Genomic DNA, 16,170 nt, shown 5'->3' with positions numbered 1-16,170 from the left:
TGCTGTTGATGATGTCGCCGTTGGATAGGACAAAGAGAAATAGAAAGAGGAGGGGAAGACAGAGAGGGGAAGAGAGAGATAGACACCTGCAGACCTGCTTCACCTCCTGTGAAGTGACTCCCCTGCAGGTGGGGAGCCAGGGCTTGAACTGGGATCCTTACGCAGGTAACTTGTGCTTCGGGCCACATGTGCTTAACCTGCTGCGCTACTGCTTGAACCCCTGATCTGATAATTTCATTTTAGCTGGGCATCCTATATTGTACCTTGGTGAGCCTGGCAACTCTAGGCTCATTGAGAGGGAGAAAATAAATGGTGGATGAATGAATGAAGATCAGAACTGTAGTCCAAGCCAGTTCTAACATCACATTTTACTAACATTATTAGAGTAGACATTATTAGAGTAGAATAATAGCCACTTCAAGTACTTAGTCTGTGTGCCATAAATATGTCCTATGTCCACTCCCACTTCTCCTGAAGCAAGAAAAAAAGGCATTTACACAGGAGAAGCCAGCCACCTGCAAAAAGACTGATTACAGTGATGTAAAATGTCACTCATCTGACCTATAGCACAGCACACAGAAGGTGATAAATTCAGAGCTTCAGTCCCATTAGAAACTTTGCAGTTAAGGAACAACGTATTTGGCCTATCTGGTATGAATGACACTGTCTTGCCTGCATCTTGCTTGTGTACAAATCACTTCAAATTTTGTCCTGGAATTTAGAGATTGTGTCTCTGATTCCAGGTAAATCTTTGGCCCCTCAACTGGCTGCTCTTCAGTTTTCCTCTAAATGTGAGATGACAGCCCCTGTACATAACTAAATCGGTAGTGTACATAGTTTTAGAAAAATAAGAAAAAATGACTTGTGTAATTGTGCACATCAGAACCCAAAACAAAGATAACAACAACAAAAAAACTCACCCTTTATCTCTCTAGAGAATATTTCCAGGCTCTGTTGGAGAGTCAATGTGTGGATAATAACATTCAAGATACAATAACCCTGAACTTATTGCCATTTTGCAAGTCCTCTTACTTTTTAAGCCCTGGCATTTTATGAGCCTTAAAAAAATGGAGATGTTAGGGAGTCAGGCGGTAGCACAGCAGGTTAAGCGCACATGGCACAAAGCGCAAGGACTGGTGTTAAGGATCCCGGTTTGAGCCCCCGGCTCCCCACCCGCAGGGGAGTCACTTCACAGGCGGTGAAGCAAGTCTGCAGGTGTTTATCTTTCTCTCCCCCTCTCTGTCTTCCCCTCCTCTCTCCATTTCTCTCTGTCCTATCCAAAAATGACGACATCAATAACAACAGTAATAACAACAACAAGGACAACAAAAGGGAATAAATAAATATTTTTTAAAAAAATTTAATGGAGGTGTTAACGCCAAAGTACTGGCCTAAGTCCAGTGGTTCTATTCCTACAAACTTTCAATTCTACCAACCCCCATGTCAATATGAATTTCTCCCAAAATTCCTTCTCAAAAACGCCTGGTATATGGGGGGAAAATGCATTGATTCTGGCTCTGTGGTGGTCTTAAGGGGGCTAGAAAAGTTTACCTTCACGAAAATCTCATAAATTTTGAACAAAAATATTTTTCCCCCAGAGCACTGCTCAGCTCTGGTTTATGGTGACACAAGTTATTGAACTTCAGACATGATAGTTTTTTTTGCATGACAGTTATGGTCTCTCCTGCCCTGAACAAAAGTTTTCTGAAGGACAATTAAAGAATTATCCGATCCAGACTGATGAACTGCTGATTTCTTATAGGCTGATTTCTAGGCTGCAGAAAGTACTTTAAATCTCATGTCACTCAACCACTTTCCTTTCCTATCAAATGCTCCCTCCAACTGCAACTCTAAATCAGTGTAAAAAATAGAGAAGAGCAACAAAGAGCAATTCCTACAAGCTTATAATAAGCAGATGATCTAGTTGAGTCTTACTTAATAGAACCCTCAATCTGTCAGTCATCTATGGGTAACTTCCTTCTCATCTCTTTGCCGTATGTGCTCAGTTTTCCCACCATTTAGTCTATCAGTACCTTGGCTGGATCAAAAGTAAGCCTAGACATATTTATTCAGCCCTTTTTGGTCAGAGAGAATAAAATAATAGTAAGTGAACATTCGGAGGTTCTATGTGAATGAGCATGCACTCTTATAAGCTTTTCAAACCTTTCAAATCTTTGTTCTTGCCTGAAAGTCTGTTTGACAACTTCGTAGAGAGATCCTTTTCCTAAAAAACAAACATGTCTTAATGTGACATAATTTTAGAGTTCTGCTCTTTTGGATTGTTCCTCTTAATTCACCCACTTTTTGGGAAATCTGTTGTTTAATCATATCGCACTGTCTACAGGGAAGATGCTCTAAGTTAAAACACAACATCTCATTATCTATTCTGAGGAGCCCTGTATGTCCCATTGGTCCTCTGATTTTTTTTTTTTTACACGAAATTGATTCAGGGAACTACATAAGCACTTGGAGTGAGACAATGTTTATAAGGGTGAACTGATTTTGGTCTTTTTCCCTCTTTCTAAAGAATTATTTGTAACTGATTTGGATTCTGGCCTCCGAGTTCCTGCTTTCTCACAGACATCCAGGCTACTAAAAAATTCACAGATTGCCAGATGGTATAACAGCAGTTCTTTGCAAAGGATCTGAGCTTCCCAGTGAACAAAGAATGGGGTACTCATGGGGACAAGTGACTCCATCAGCAAAAGCTTCAGAGTGGTGGTGTTTAGGGGGAGGGAGGGTGATGAGGTGAGAAAATGGGCCTTTCGCCTCTACTGGCTGGTATTTGGGAAGGCAAAACTGAAATCCAGATCATTCTTGGAGTGGAAAGGGGCATGCCTTAAAGAAGCTAAAAGAAACTAAACTAGGAGCTGGGATAATTTTAAGGAAGTCACACAATTTAAATTCTGTGTCCACCATCCCACTTCTTAGTTTAGGGTGATGGAAACAATGCCCAACCTTTGGCAAGAGAACTACTAAGTTCCCAAAATAGTCACAAAAAGAAAAGCATTTGTAAACCACTATAACATCTTGTTAAATAGCTTCCCCTACTTACATTCTTCACTTTCTTTTTATTTATTTATTTATTTATTCCCTTTTGTTGCCCTTGTTATTTTATTGTTGTAGTTATTATTGTTGTCATCATTGTTGAATGGGCCAAGAGAAATGGAGAGAGAAGGGGAAGACAGAGAGGAGGAGAGAAAGATAGACACCTGCAGACCTGCTTCACCGCTTATGAAGTGACTTCCCTGTAGGTGGGGAGCCGGGGACTCATACTGAGATCCTTGCTCTTTGTGCCACGTGCGCTTAACCTACTGCACTACCACCTGACTCCCCATTCTTCACTTTCTATTTGCTCTTCAAAGTTCTTGCTCCAAAATACTGACCTGACTAAGAAACTGCACTACTTAGTATCCTTTGATGCCATCCCATCAACAAAATAAAGCCCAGATAGCCTTGCACAGGCACATAAAGTTTTTTTTTTAATCTGGACCCAAATAATCTTCCCAGCTTCTCCTACCTCCCTTTACACATGTCCATGTACTTCTAAAACTACAGGTATTACTTCAGAAATTCCTTCTTTCTGGAACTTTTCTTTTATATTTTCTTCCCCTCAGAATATCTTTTGACCCTGAAGATGTAGAGGTTACACAGGGTAAATATGAGTAGACATGGCCCCTAGGTGAAATTGATGGGGTGTATAGTTAACAGCATTTATATACTTTTCACATATTGGGGGGCTTCTCTCTGCCCTGATCCTACTTTCTAGTCCTATTCCCAACTTTGACACCATCTTCCCAGACAATACTCCTAGCACACCTGCATAATAGTTGTAGGGCTCCGGCAAAAATTAGTAAAGTCATAGGCTCCTTGGAATATATCTAAAATAGACTTTCTAACTTCTTTCAACATGAAGACCCTAAATTTCATCTTCTATACTTTTACCTTTAGGTTCCTGATTATTAAACAAATTGTTCTGCTTTATATATTAATGTTTTTCAGTCAACAAGTTGCAGATGCTACCATGACACCAACCTGACTTCCTGAGCAGACGACCTCACCAATGTGTCCTGGAACCTCACCTCCTCAGAGCCCTACCCCTCTATGGAAAGATAAAAACAGGCTGGGGGTATGGATCAACTTATCAATGCCTATGTCCAGTGGAGAAGCAACTGCAGAAGCCAGACCTTCCACCTTCTGCTCCTTGTAAAGAGCTTTGGTCCATACTCCCAGAGGCATAAAGAATAGGGAGGCTCCCAATGGAGGGGAGGGGATATGGAACTTTGGTGGTGGGAACTGTATGGAATTGTACCCCTCTTATACCACAATCCTGTCAATAATTATTAAATCACTAATAGTTTTTTTATTAAAAAAATATCTCTTGACCTTCCTTACCTGCCTATGTCCAAGTTATAGCCATCACCCCCTGACCACTTCCTGGATGAAAATTATCTATTCACCCAAACAGCATACCTTCCAAACTTTTTAGGGGGCCAGGTGGTGGCATGCCCAGTTAAGTGCATATATTACCAAAAAATTTTTATTTCTACTTCTTTTATGTCATTTTTTATATTCTACATTGTATTTTGATTATTTATGCATATCTTTGTGTTTTCCTCTAAACTGTAAGTCCCTGATTGGAAAATTTCATATTGATTTTATCTTATTACCTTGCTAAATCCATGGTAAAATAATCCCTGGATAAATATTTACTGAATTAATATGGATTCATTTTGTTTATAACCCTAGATATCAGCTCTGGGGGGGGTATTTTGTACATATCGATTATAAGAAAGTAAAATTGAGAAGCAATTCTCAAATATAAGTATTTACAGATATAGCTCTGTGAGTGAAGAACTCAGTCATCCAAATTCTATGATAGGTAGGCAAGGGTTATTCTATTAATATTACTGAGAGTCTATCTATCCAAGCCATTAGACCCTTGAATCTATAGTATTCAACTTACTACGAAAGATACAAGGCAATTGCTAAGACTTTTTCAGAAACACTTATTCTGTCATATACTGTACAGGCATCTTACATAAAGTGTATAGTACATCTTAATGGGAGAAGTAGTATTATTAACACCATCACATAGTTAATAAACATTACAGTCAAGACTTACATGGCATATGGTGCCTGACATCCAAGAATTACAATATAGTTAGAAATGTAAGGCAAGTCCAAGCTAAATTACAAAAAAATAAAAAAAGATAACACAATCCACATATCCTAACAAGAGTACACATGTGACAAAGATCAGTTAAAGGCTCTGGCTACTACTTTGAGAAAGTAGAATCTAGACTAGATCTTAAGAAAAGGATAGGATTTGTATTGGCAAAGAGCTGGGGTAGGTATCCCAAGTGGTAATGGAATGTGCAGTGAGAGAAATAGAAAATATGTCTTGGTTGATAAAACCAGTATCTTAATTCTATTTTGATTCACAGGAAAAGAAATGAAGAGACTAGAAAGTTGGAACCTTCCTACCACATACTTACCTACACATCAAAACACTTTCCATAGCTTGCAAATTTCTTTGTGTGATAATTTAAGCTACCAGCTCATGAGAGTAGGAACCATGCCTGCTGGATTCCCTAATGGTCTCTCGGTGCCAGGAATTCAGGAATATTTGCTCAATAATCAAACAATAGGGGAAAAAGTACTGAATGAATGGATGATGAACTGAACCAGCATATAGATGACTGAGCATGTGTCAAATTCTAAAGCACTGCAAACCTAGTGCCCATGGTGAGTGGAGCAGAATCAGTGTGATTCTTAAAAGAGCTGGAAGGTTCTGTTTGGAATGGTGGCAATGGAACTTTGGTGTGACTGCAGCAAACTGTATACAGTATATATGGGTGTGCAATACACCAAAAGTCCTACACTACTGAAAAAAGAAAACAATGTACAATCAATAAATGCTCGGTGACTTAAAAAAGAAAAAAGTGAGCATCATCACTTTCCAGTGCCACCTTTTTAATCATGAGAAGAGTGACTTGAAAAGAAAAAAAAAAATTTCTTTACTACTTGTCTCAGACTATCCTCGAGTGAAATGTTTCAACCCAAAAAGACATTTCTTCTAAACCAGCAAGTAGCAGAGTCCTTTTCTAGTTTATGGCTCCCTGAAATGACCAAGAAACTAGCAAGGGTTTTACTAGAATATATGCTTCACTTTGGCTGGATAATGTGGGTTTGGAGAAAAAAAAATCTACACTCTCCCTGAGGGAATAGATCTCTCTCTCTCTCTCTCTCTCTCTCTCTTGCACGTGCACACACCTGGGGCCAAACTTTTGTAGATTAACTATAGTTCTGAGCTCTTCTATATTAGTGATGGGGAGTTTGAGAAGAGAAAGCACATATTAACAACTCCCATAAATTATTGATCAGCAAGGATTGACACATTAGTATGCCTGACAAGCAAATTGTTCCCTTAGTCAGAGTCGAGAGTTGTTGTTAAAATTCAGCGGCTCTTGCCGGGCGGGTCTAGCTTCACGGGCGGGTAACAGAGAAGCGGAGACAACGGCTGGGCAGGGAAGCTGTATTTCTTTATTCAGGAACAATGATTCATAAACTAAGACAAACTAATCACCAAACAGAACTCCGCTGTCTCTTTGCGGTGGCGCAAGCACTCTTTCTTTTACTCTTGAACTCAGGAACCCTCTCCCTTACTCTCGAATTCAGGAACTCTCTCACTCAGGAACCCCTCTCTCCGGGTTCCTTGGGGCGGGGCCAAGCAGGCCTGCATTAACAGGACTGATCCAATTCTCTTGGCGGGGGAGGGCTAGAACAAACCAATGTAAAGCATACGACAGAGAGTAGAAAGCTGAAAGGTAATACAGGGTCACCCATTAACCCAAAACTTCATATCACAAACAGGGAAACTGAGCCTTCAAGAGACATTTCATGATTTCTATCACATTAGAGCTTCAGTTAATGAATGATCTGGAGTCAAAAGCAGGTATCTTGACCCCAGTCAAGGGTCGTTTTTGCTATACCACACTGCTTCTTAGTCACAGTGACATTTACCCTGGTATTCTATCAAACCTATTACATAGTTTAATGTGACTTGAACAAAGAGTTCAATGGCATTTTGAGGGCAATAACACCCACTACTTCCTGTAGAACAGATCCATTGTTTTTTGTTTGTTTTTGCCTCCAGGGTTATCACTGGAACTCCGTGCAGGCACTATGAATCTACTGCTCCTGGCAGCCTTTTTCTTTCTTTCTTTGTCTTTCTTTCTTCCTTTTTTATTTTTTTTACAAGACAGAGAGAAATTGAGAGAGGAGAGGAGATAAATATAGACACCTGCAGACCTGCTTCACAAGTTGTGAAGTGTGCCCCTGTGGGTGGGGAGCTGGGGGCTCGAACTCAGATCCTTCTGTAGGTTTTTGCACTTAGTGCTATATGCATTTAACCAGATGAGCAACTGCCCAGCCCCCAGATAGATCTATTCTTTAACGTTCCTATCACAGATCCTTCCAACTCATACTAACCAGGCCTTCACACTCTTCAAAGCCTTCAAATTCTGGAAAGCTTTTCCTCCTATTTTCTCAATAACTTCTATCCACCTAATACACTCCAGTTTCACCAACAAAACTGGCCGTATGACTTTGGTCAAGTTATCTAACGCCTTAAAATTCATTTTTCTCCGTAAAGTTCAGACTCTTCTCAACCATTACAGTTTAGTCAAGCTAATCTAGTTAACAGAAATTGCTTAAACAATGCCCATCTCACAATAAGTTCTAATTGAATGTCAGATATAATAATGATGACTGGTCACGTCCACCCTTTTCAGAGTCAAAAATTTCTTCATTCCCTAGTACATCTGCTGTGTCCATTTCTGGGAAAGAGACAGGGAGCAGTCACAGCCTGAACACCACCCTAGTGGCCCAGGCTGGCAGGAATCTGCTCACCTTTGTGAGCATCAGTCTCAACGAAAGTTCACCTCCCTCTACTATCCAAATATTGTTTCTACGCTACAAGGAACATTGGAGTTACATACAGAATCTACCTCACAACCCAAGAATAAATTGATATGCAATTTGATGAATTAAAAAAAGAAAAACTCCAGTGTTCAGAATTAATACAATACATGGGTATACTAGAATGCATCAAAGTTCAGCAGTGTACTCGCTTCAGCAGCACATATACCAAAAAAAAAAAAAAAAAAGTTCAGCAATGTTCCACTTTCCATAAACACTCCCATCCCACAGATAACATTTTCCTAGAGTTAAGTGTTACTTTTGAGAGAAGAGTAAGAGTGATGGCAAGGAGGAAAGAGCCTCTAAAAACATGGCCCAATGGGCCAAAGGAGTAAGTAAGAAAAAGAGAAATCGAATTAGGGTGTTCCAATTAATCTGAAGGAGGGGAAAGTAACAGGTAAGGCAGTGCTCAAAATGATGGCAGGAGAAAACACTTCACTTAGAAGAAAACTGAGTCATGAGGCCAGGCAGTGGTACATTCAGTTGAGCATACGAAGCTCAAGGACCAAGTTAACAGGGTTCAAGTCCCTGCTCCACACTGTCTAGGGGGTTACTTCATAAGCAGTGAAGCAAGTCTTGCAGACATGTCTCTTTCTCTCCCTCTTTCTACCACCTCCTCCTGCTTTCAATTTTTCTCTGTCCTATCAAATAAAATAGAAAAAGAAAAGAAAAAGAAAAAAATAGCCACCAGGAATGGTGGATTCATAGCCAATAGAATGGTAACTATCAAAAAAGAAAAAAAAATGAAAACAATAAGGGATATGGAGAAATTATAACTTCTGAATTTCTGTACACTGTTCACAGGACTATAAAATGAGCCACTATGGAAACGATACGTCAGGTCCTCAAACTAGCTCACAGCCCCTACTTCTGGGTACTCAAAAAAAAAACTGAAATCAAAAACAAAAAAGAGTATCTGTATACATATATTCACAGCAGCACTATTCACAATATCTAAGCAACCCATGTGTTCACTGAGAGAAGTGGGGAAAACAAAATGTGGTCTATTTATACAAGGGAATACTATTCAACCATTTTTAGTCGTCTTTTCTTTTTTATTTTTATTTATTTTTAATGAAAGAGAGACATATGTATAGAGAGAGCGAGTGCAGATTACTGCTCAGCTCTGGTTAATGGTGGTGCTGGGGACTGAACTTGAACTTGGGGCCTTAGAGTCTCAGACATGAAAGCCTTTTGCATAACCATAATTCTGTGCCCCACTATTCCGTATTTAAAAAAAAGGAAATCCTGACACTTATTATTACATGGAGGAACTTTGCCTCAATTATTTCACTTTATTTCTTTTTGCTTGTGAGAAATTAAAAGGGAAGGAGGAGGTAGAGAGGAAGAGAGACTGAGAAATACCAGCAGTCCTGGTTCACCACTCATTAAGATTCCCCCCTGCAGGTGAGGACAGGGAGCTTGAACCCGGGTCCTTATACATGGTAATATATGTTCTTTACCAGGTGCACACTGCTTAGCTTCTAATATTTAAAAGAATATAATATCAGCAAAATCCCTATTAGAAGGTGGGGGGGAGTGTTCAGGTCTTGGAAAGTGATGGCAGAGGACGTAGTGGGGGGTGAATTGTTATGTTGAAACCTGGGAAATATTATAAAGGTACAAGCTATTTTATCTACTATCAACTCTAAAACACTAATCTCCCAACAAAGAAAAAAAAACCCTACTAGACACCAGATATTTTTGAGTAAATCTTTTGACTGGGGGTCATTCTATTGTTTGTTTGATTTCTTGAAAGAGAAAATAAACAGAAACATGTCAACATTTAAAATGCCCCCTCTCGATAAATAATTTTTTTTTTAAAAAAAAGGGAGTCAGGCGGTAACGCAGTGGGCTAAACACACATGGTGCAAAATACAGGACCAGTTAGGATCCCAGTTCAAGACCCCGGCTCCCCACCAGCAGAGGAGTCACTTCACAGGCAGTGAAGCAGGTCTGCAGGTGTCTCTCTGTCTCTCTTCCTCTCTATCTCCCCCTTCTCTCTCAGTTTGTCTCTGTCTCTATCCAATAACAAATAAATAAATAATTTAAAAATTGCCCCCTCTCCTGAGACCAGAGCTCAGAAACATGGCATATCTGTGTCCAAAAATCAAAGAGAGATACTTTATGAGTGAAGAGTAAATTGAATCTGCCCCTTCAATTAATTTTTTTTATTTTAAATACCCCTACCAATATTCACATGGGCAGGGGTAACCTATAATACTCCAAAAAGAAAGAGCACCCTCTCCACCTATCTGACTTAAAAAAAAATTTTTTTTTTTCCCAGAGCACTGCTCAGCTCTGGTTTCCGGTGGTGTCAAGAATTGAGTCTGGGGAGTCGGGCAGTGGCACAGCGGGTTAAGTGCACGTGGCGCAAAGCACAAGGACCAGCATAAGTATCCCGGTTCGAGCCCCGGCTCCCCACCTGCAAGGGAGTCACTTCACAAGCAGTGAAGCAGGTCTGCAGGTGTCTGTCTTCTCTCTCCCCCTCTGTCTTCCCCTCCGCTTTCCATTTCTCTCTGTCCTATCCAACAATGACGACATCAATAACCACAACAATGTTAAACAAGGGCAACAAAAGGGAAAATAAATAAAATAAATATTAAAAAAATAAAATCTTAAAAAAAAAAAAACTTGAACCTGGAACCTCCAAGCTTTAGTCATGAAAGTCTTTTACTATCTCCCAATCCCTACTGACTTTTTAGGGAGCTATAATAACAGGGAGACCAAGAACTCTTTTTTTTTTCTTCCTTTGCCCACATTAGTGAGTCTGTCCTTAAAATCCTCTTTCCCAGTACATTCAGACTACCCTCAGCAGCAGCAATTCTATTGAATAAAATAAATAATTTCTAGCTTCCGGGTAGAAAGTCTAAGTAGAGCATAGCCCCTGACAGGCTTCTTCGGAAACAACAGGATACAACTTGCTTGAGCCTTTTTTCTTTGACATGTGTGGGTCTTTTATAGACAAGATTTAGGCTGAAGACCACAATAAGGGTGGTTTCCACTGCTGCCCGTGTTTTGTTATGTTCTGCTTTGCTGAGGATTTTTTTTTTTTTTTCAGATAGGAACTTTCGATTTTACACTGAAAACTAATAAGCCCTCCTCAGGCTCTTGGCACACGCACATCTGCACACAGAAGGAAGGCCCCGGCTGGAGCCCACAGCTCAGCAGCATGTCCTGCTGAGCTGTGTGTTGGCCTGGCTTTTGGGAGAGGGGTGTGTCTGCCCAAGAATTCGCAAAAGGAAAATAAATTTATGTTTCTACAGGCAGGGAGTAATTAGCACTAGGTGGGGGGAAGGGGGGTGCCCCTGTCTGAGGCTAACTCTTAGGAAACAGAGAACTGAGTCCCCAGTGGGGGGTGCCCCATTGTAAGACCCAATAGTTTTCAATTAAAGACCCACAAGGTAGTAAAAGTTATTTTTCATATTTCAAGAAGCCTATTGGAAATTGATTATCTGCTCAGGATGTGGTCACATGGGCTAAATGAAAAGTCAAGTTGTTTCATGTTAGAGCTGGAAGTTTATTAAGTCAGTGTGGTAACCATAACCGTGATGGTCTCACCCAGAGCAAGAGCTCTGATTGGTCAATGACAAGACCAAGAGCACTTCTGGGATGTGACTTTATTTTCCCCTTTCCATCTTGCCATATGACTTCAATTAATAAAAGTAGAATTATAACTGAATTATTACTTAATATTTGCAGTTTGGCAGACAAAATTTTGCGAAGTCCTGGAGTCACTGAAGGAAAAATGAAAAGGGGTCATTGGTAGTGAAAAGTTGGGGAGGCATCCCTAAAGTTTGTCCTTCCCCTCCTCCAAACTTGTACAGTTTCAAGGGAATAAACAGGTTTCCCTAGAGCCAAAGGAGAACGTGCCTGTTGTGTGAGAAAACTCAGAGAGAGACAGTGTAAATTAACTGCATCTGGTTAGACTGAGTGAGAAGGGGGAGGAGATAATTAGTTGGCATTAGAGGAACAAGGGCAAAGAAGAGAGTTCTATATTTATTCAGAGGAAATCCAAAATAGACTACTTTGCACCCTTATCCAAAATAGACTACTTTTGCTCCTAAGGGAATCTCAACGTCACCACGTCAGCAGATCAAGATCAGACCCTTGAATGACACAAACCACCTGTCCCGTCTCCAACAGAAATCAGACTCCATTCTTTTTCACTTCCACACAAGAAGGTAAAAAGACAACAGTATGGCCAGAAGACATTCAGGAGCAATAAGACAAGGCTTCAGCAAGGGAAAAAAGTCTTTCAAACAAAAGCCCTGCAATGAGTAAGCTGAATAAATGCATCTGTTTATAATAATGAGCTTTCTTAAAACCTGGTATTGGTCACTTTACAGTACCCTTTTGGTAAGTACAGTTCCATGTGTAAAGGCATAACATTTCGGAAGTAACACATATTTCAGGTGATGCAAAGACATCATGGAGCTGTTTTATTGTGCACATGATAGTAGATATCAAAATGCCACAGTCACATAAAGCGCCATAGTATGCAGTCAAGATACAATTTCTACTACTCCAAAGAATTTAAGACTTTGTAGCACAGATAAGGAAGGTACCAAGGAAGATTAAAATCTTTCATTCTCCATAGAGGGGGGAAAAATGTTTTCTTTTGCTCTAGTAATGTGGGTATTTCATAGGAATAAGACAGATGTATATTCAGTATTTATCCGTGGGTACAAATTACACAGTTTTATAACATAAGAGTTGTTGTTAAAGGCAAAGTCGTTAGTATGAAAGGTAAAGGTTAGAATTTACAGGTCTGCAAACATATCCAAAGCTGGTTTATGGGGTGTTTATTACAAGAAAAGATGTAAGAATTATGAAGGTAGAGTACCTTCTTGAAAGGGGAGCTGTAGTAGTTAAAAAATTCGGTCCTACTGATGGAAAGGACTAGATCATCTAGACTGCTCTCATAAACTTCAAACCTACCACCACCACCATCCCAGCCCAAGAAGATCCCAAGAGCATCCTGGGAAGTTGGAATCACATGCAATCAGTATATCGAGCTCACATGACTTAGGACAGAGAATGTTTGGGAAGGAAAGTTGTGGCAGTGAGAAAAAAGTGATTTTGTGTCATGAAGACAGTATTCTGGTGTCAGCATTCTCCAGTGATACCTGGGCAAGTCATGTCACCATTCCCAGTTTCAGGGAGATGGCTGGCCCTAAAGATTTCTTGCAATTCTTTTGCTCTAAGTGTCTGTGCACTTTCAGAAAAAGAAACAGAGAGAGGAGGAAGAAAGAGAGAGAGGAAGGAGAGGAAAGAAAAACAGATAGGAAGAGAAAAATTCCAAGTATCTCCTTAAAGTTTCACCTGAACCCTCTAAGATGATAAATGTACTATACATATTCATCAAACTTTTCATAGTTGGTTACCATCTGCTTTCAAAACCATCTCAGAAAATACTGCAAAGCTACCACGGATATGTTATAGCCTCAGGCATTCCCCTCCAGCCCACCAATATACCATCAAATATAGATGCTGAATGCTTTGGCCAAGGTCAGAAGCTAGAATGGGATCAGAAATCCAATCTCCTCATTCTTAGGGCTATGCTATACTTTCCACAAAGAAAGCAAGCTGACTTTCTGGGAAAAATGCCAAAGGTTCCAAACTCCCAACTGAGAATTCATTGGAATATTGGAATAACAACTTTGGAGACTATGGTCTCTCCAATCCATTTCAGGACCTGGCTGGAAACATGAAAACCCAAAGAAAGAAGCAGTAGGGAATTATTCCGTTTTTTAACGAAAGAGAAAAAATTAGGGGTGGGAATATGGGATTTCTTAAAAATTACATGATTGCTGGAAGTTAATTTGGTATTTCTTTGTTGGTTTGTAAGTTCTGTTTCCAATCACAAAAACAGACAGCTGAGGATACCTAAATCACATTTCAGTGAATTAGCATCTTGTCCCAAAGAATCTCTCCTACTCAGAATATAACAGAAACCCAGAATGCAATCCTCCGTGGCAGAAAGGAATCTCCTTCAATGCAATAGAGAGTTTGCCATAATCCCCTAAACCATAGTCTAAATTGATAGTCTTTAAACCCAACAGAATCACTGAAAATGATAAAGGAACTGCTACTTAATTTGGGATACACTATCCCTTGTAGGAAACTGATTGAGACTCTACCCTATCAGATAAAAGGGCAACCCGTGGTCCAGGACGTGATACAGTGGATAAAGCATCAGACTCTCAAGCATGAGGTCCTGAGTTCAATCTCCAGCAGCACATGTACCAGAGTGATGTCTGGCTCTTTCACTTTCCTCCTATGTTTCTCATAAATAAATAAATAAATAAAATCTTTAAAAAAAAAAAAAAGGACCAATTACCATCCACACATCCTTACCAGGCTGAAAAAGAATTCTGTCATGGGTTTAAAGAGGAAAATTCTGTTTAAAAAGGAAGATTCTGATATTCCAAGAAAAACCAACCAGAACAAGAACATACATGTTGGACAAACTTCATACCTTAAATAGAATGTGAAATCAGTCATATAACAAAGCCCAGTTGATCAGCAATCAGGGCTGAGATTCATAAAGGAAAGAAACCAGAGAACAGGGGTAGACAGAATAGTAGTTATGCAAAGAGACACTTGTGCCTGAGGCTCCCAAGTCCTAGGTTCAATCCCCTGTACCACCATAAGCCAGAGCTGAGCATTGCTCTGGTGAAAAGAAAGAAAGAAAGAAACCAGAAACTGTTGTTTTGTTCTGTTTTGTTTCTTTTTCAAATAAACACTTGCCCCCTACCTGTCAATGATGACTGGATCTGAAGGAGTCTCATTTCGATTTCCACAACTTTTCTTTTCACAACATCGACTGCAGATTGAGAAGGAACCAAAAGAGTAAAAGAAATTTGTTAAAAATCAAACAACAGAATGAAAATACAACATAAGAATCACTCTTCAAAAGAAATGAATATTTTCCTAATACTTTCCTCTTAGCCATGAGCTACTTAACAGCAGAATTTATAACGGTGTTTAAAAACACTAAATTTGAACACAATACTCATAAGTTCTCACTCTGTGACTTATAAAACTAGACAAGACTCAGCAAATCACAACTTCCTCAAGACTCATAATTGTAACTCAAACCCCAAATGGTTGGACTTTAAGATAAGGTCATCAAGAGGCTCTGAACTCCAACTCTACCAGGAACTGGAGAGAGAGGAAAAGGAGAGGGACATTTGGATATAGTAATAGGTGTTTGTATGACGTGGAAAGGAAGAGGGACCCCCCTCCAAAAAAAAAGGCCAAATATATAAATATGTACACAGATAGTTGTAGAAATAATAATTGACCCATATCTCTTGAGAAAACTGCTGTAGCTTACAGTGAAGGGATTGGGGGTCCAGAACTCTGGTAGTGGGAACAGTGAAGAGTTGTACCCCTATTATCTTGTAATTCTATAATTCAATATTAAATTACTAATGATAAATAAATAAATAAATAAATAAGGGCCAGGTGGTGGTGCACATCTTACAAAGCGCAAGGAGCTGGGTTCAAGACCCCAGTCCCTACCTGCAGAGGAAAGCTTTGTGAGTGGTGAAGCAGTGCTGCAAGTGTCTCTCTTTCTCTCTGCCTCTCTGTCTCCCCTTCCCTCTTGATTTCTGGCTGTTTATATACAATAAATAAATATAATTTTAAATGTTTTTATAATTAAATAATTAAAAGATATATGGCCATTTCAGCTCCATGTTGAATGTGTTTATTATGACATAGTTTAGACCTCTGTGTCTCAAATATTTAAAGAGTGGAAAGGAAAATATGTAATATAACCCCAAGTAGTTGCCTGGAATACTATAAACCTTATTTAAATAATATCTTCCTCCAGAAAATGTAGAGTGACTTCTAAATACTTCTCCACCTATTCATTACTATCATCTCCTAAAGATGGAGGAAGAGCAGAACTATGGTATATACTGAACAACAGGACAATAATGAGGCAGGGAGCCATTATTTTGATACTGATAATAATTTTCATCATATTTGGAACAGAAATATTCTTGAAACTTCTGTTCCCCAAAGTACCTAGTAGCTCAAGAAATACTTGTAGAATCCTGCCGGGGATGGGGGGAGGGAAAGGAGACCTAGAGCCTCAGAAAGTCTTGAGCACACAACAAAACAGGCCAATCTGAAAACTGAATGGAACAAAACATCCAGTTACACGGTAAATAA

At 39.6% G+C, this 16,170-nt stretch overlaps 1 protein-coding gene across 2 annotated transcripts in view; it reads right to left on the bottom strand.

The window, feature by feature from the left end:
- Positions 1–16,170, bottom strand: part of EBF2 (EBF transcription factor 2) — a 227,469-nt gene that overhangs the window by 199,698 nt on the left and 11,601 nt on the right. For both annotated transcript variants that reach the window (XM_060178849.1, XM_007536485.2), the window contains exon 6: positions 14,744–14,812. In XM_060178849.1, coding sequence (XP_060034832.1) covers positions 14,744–14,812 — 69 coding nt within the window. The remainder of the gene's footprint in view (positions 1–14,743; positions 14,813–16,170) is intronic.

The sequence above is a fragment of the Erinaceus europaeus genome, chromosome 19 (genome assembly GCF_950295315.1).
Source record: "Erinaceus europaeus chromosome 19, mEriEur2.1, whole genome shotgun sequence".
In the NCBI taxonomy this organism is placed as follows: domain Eukaryota; kingdom Metazoa; phylum Chordata; class Mammalia; order Eulipotyphla; family Erinaceidae; genus Erinaceus; species Erinaceus europaeus.
This window is presented reverse-complemented; position numbering and strand designations above follow the sequence as displayed.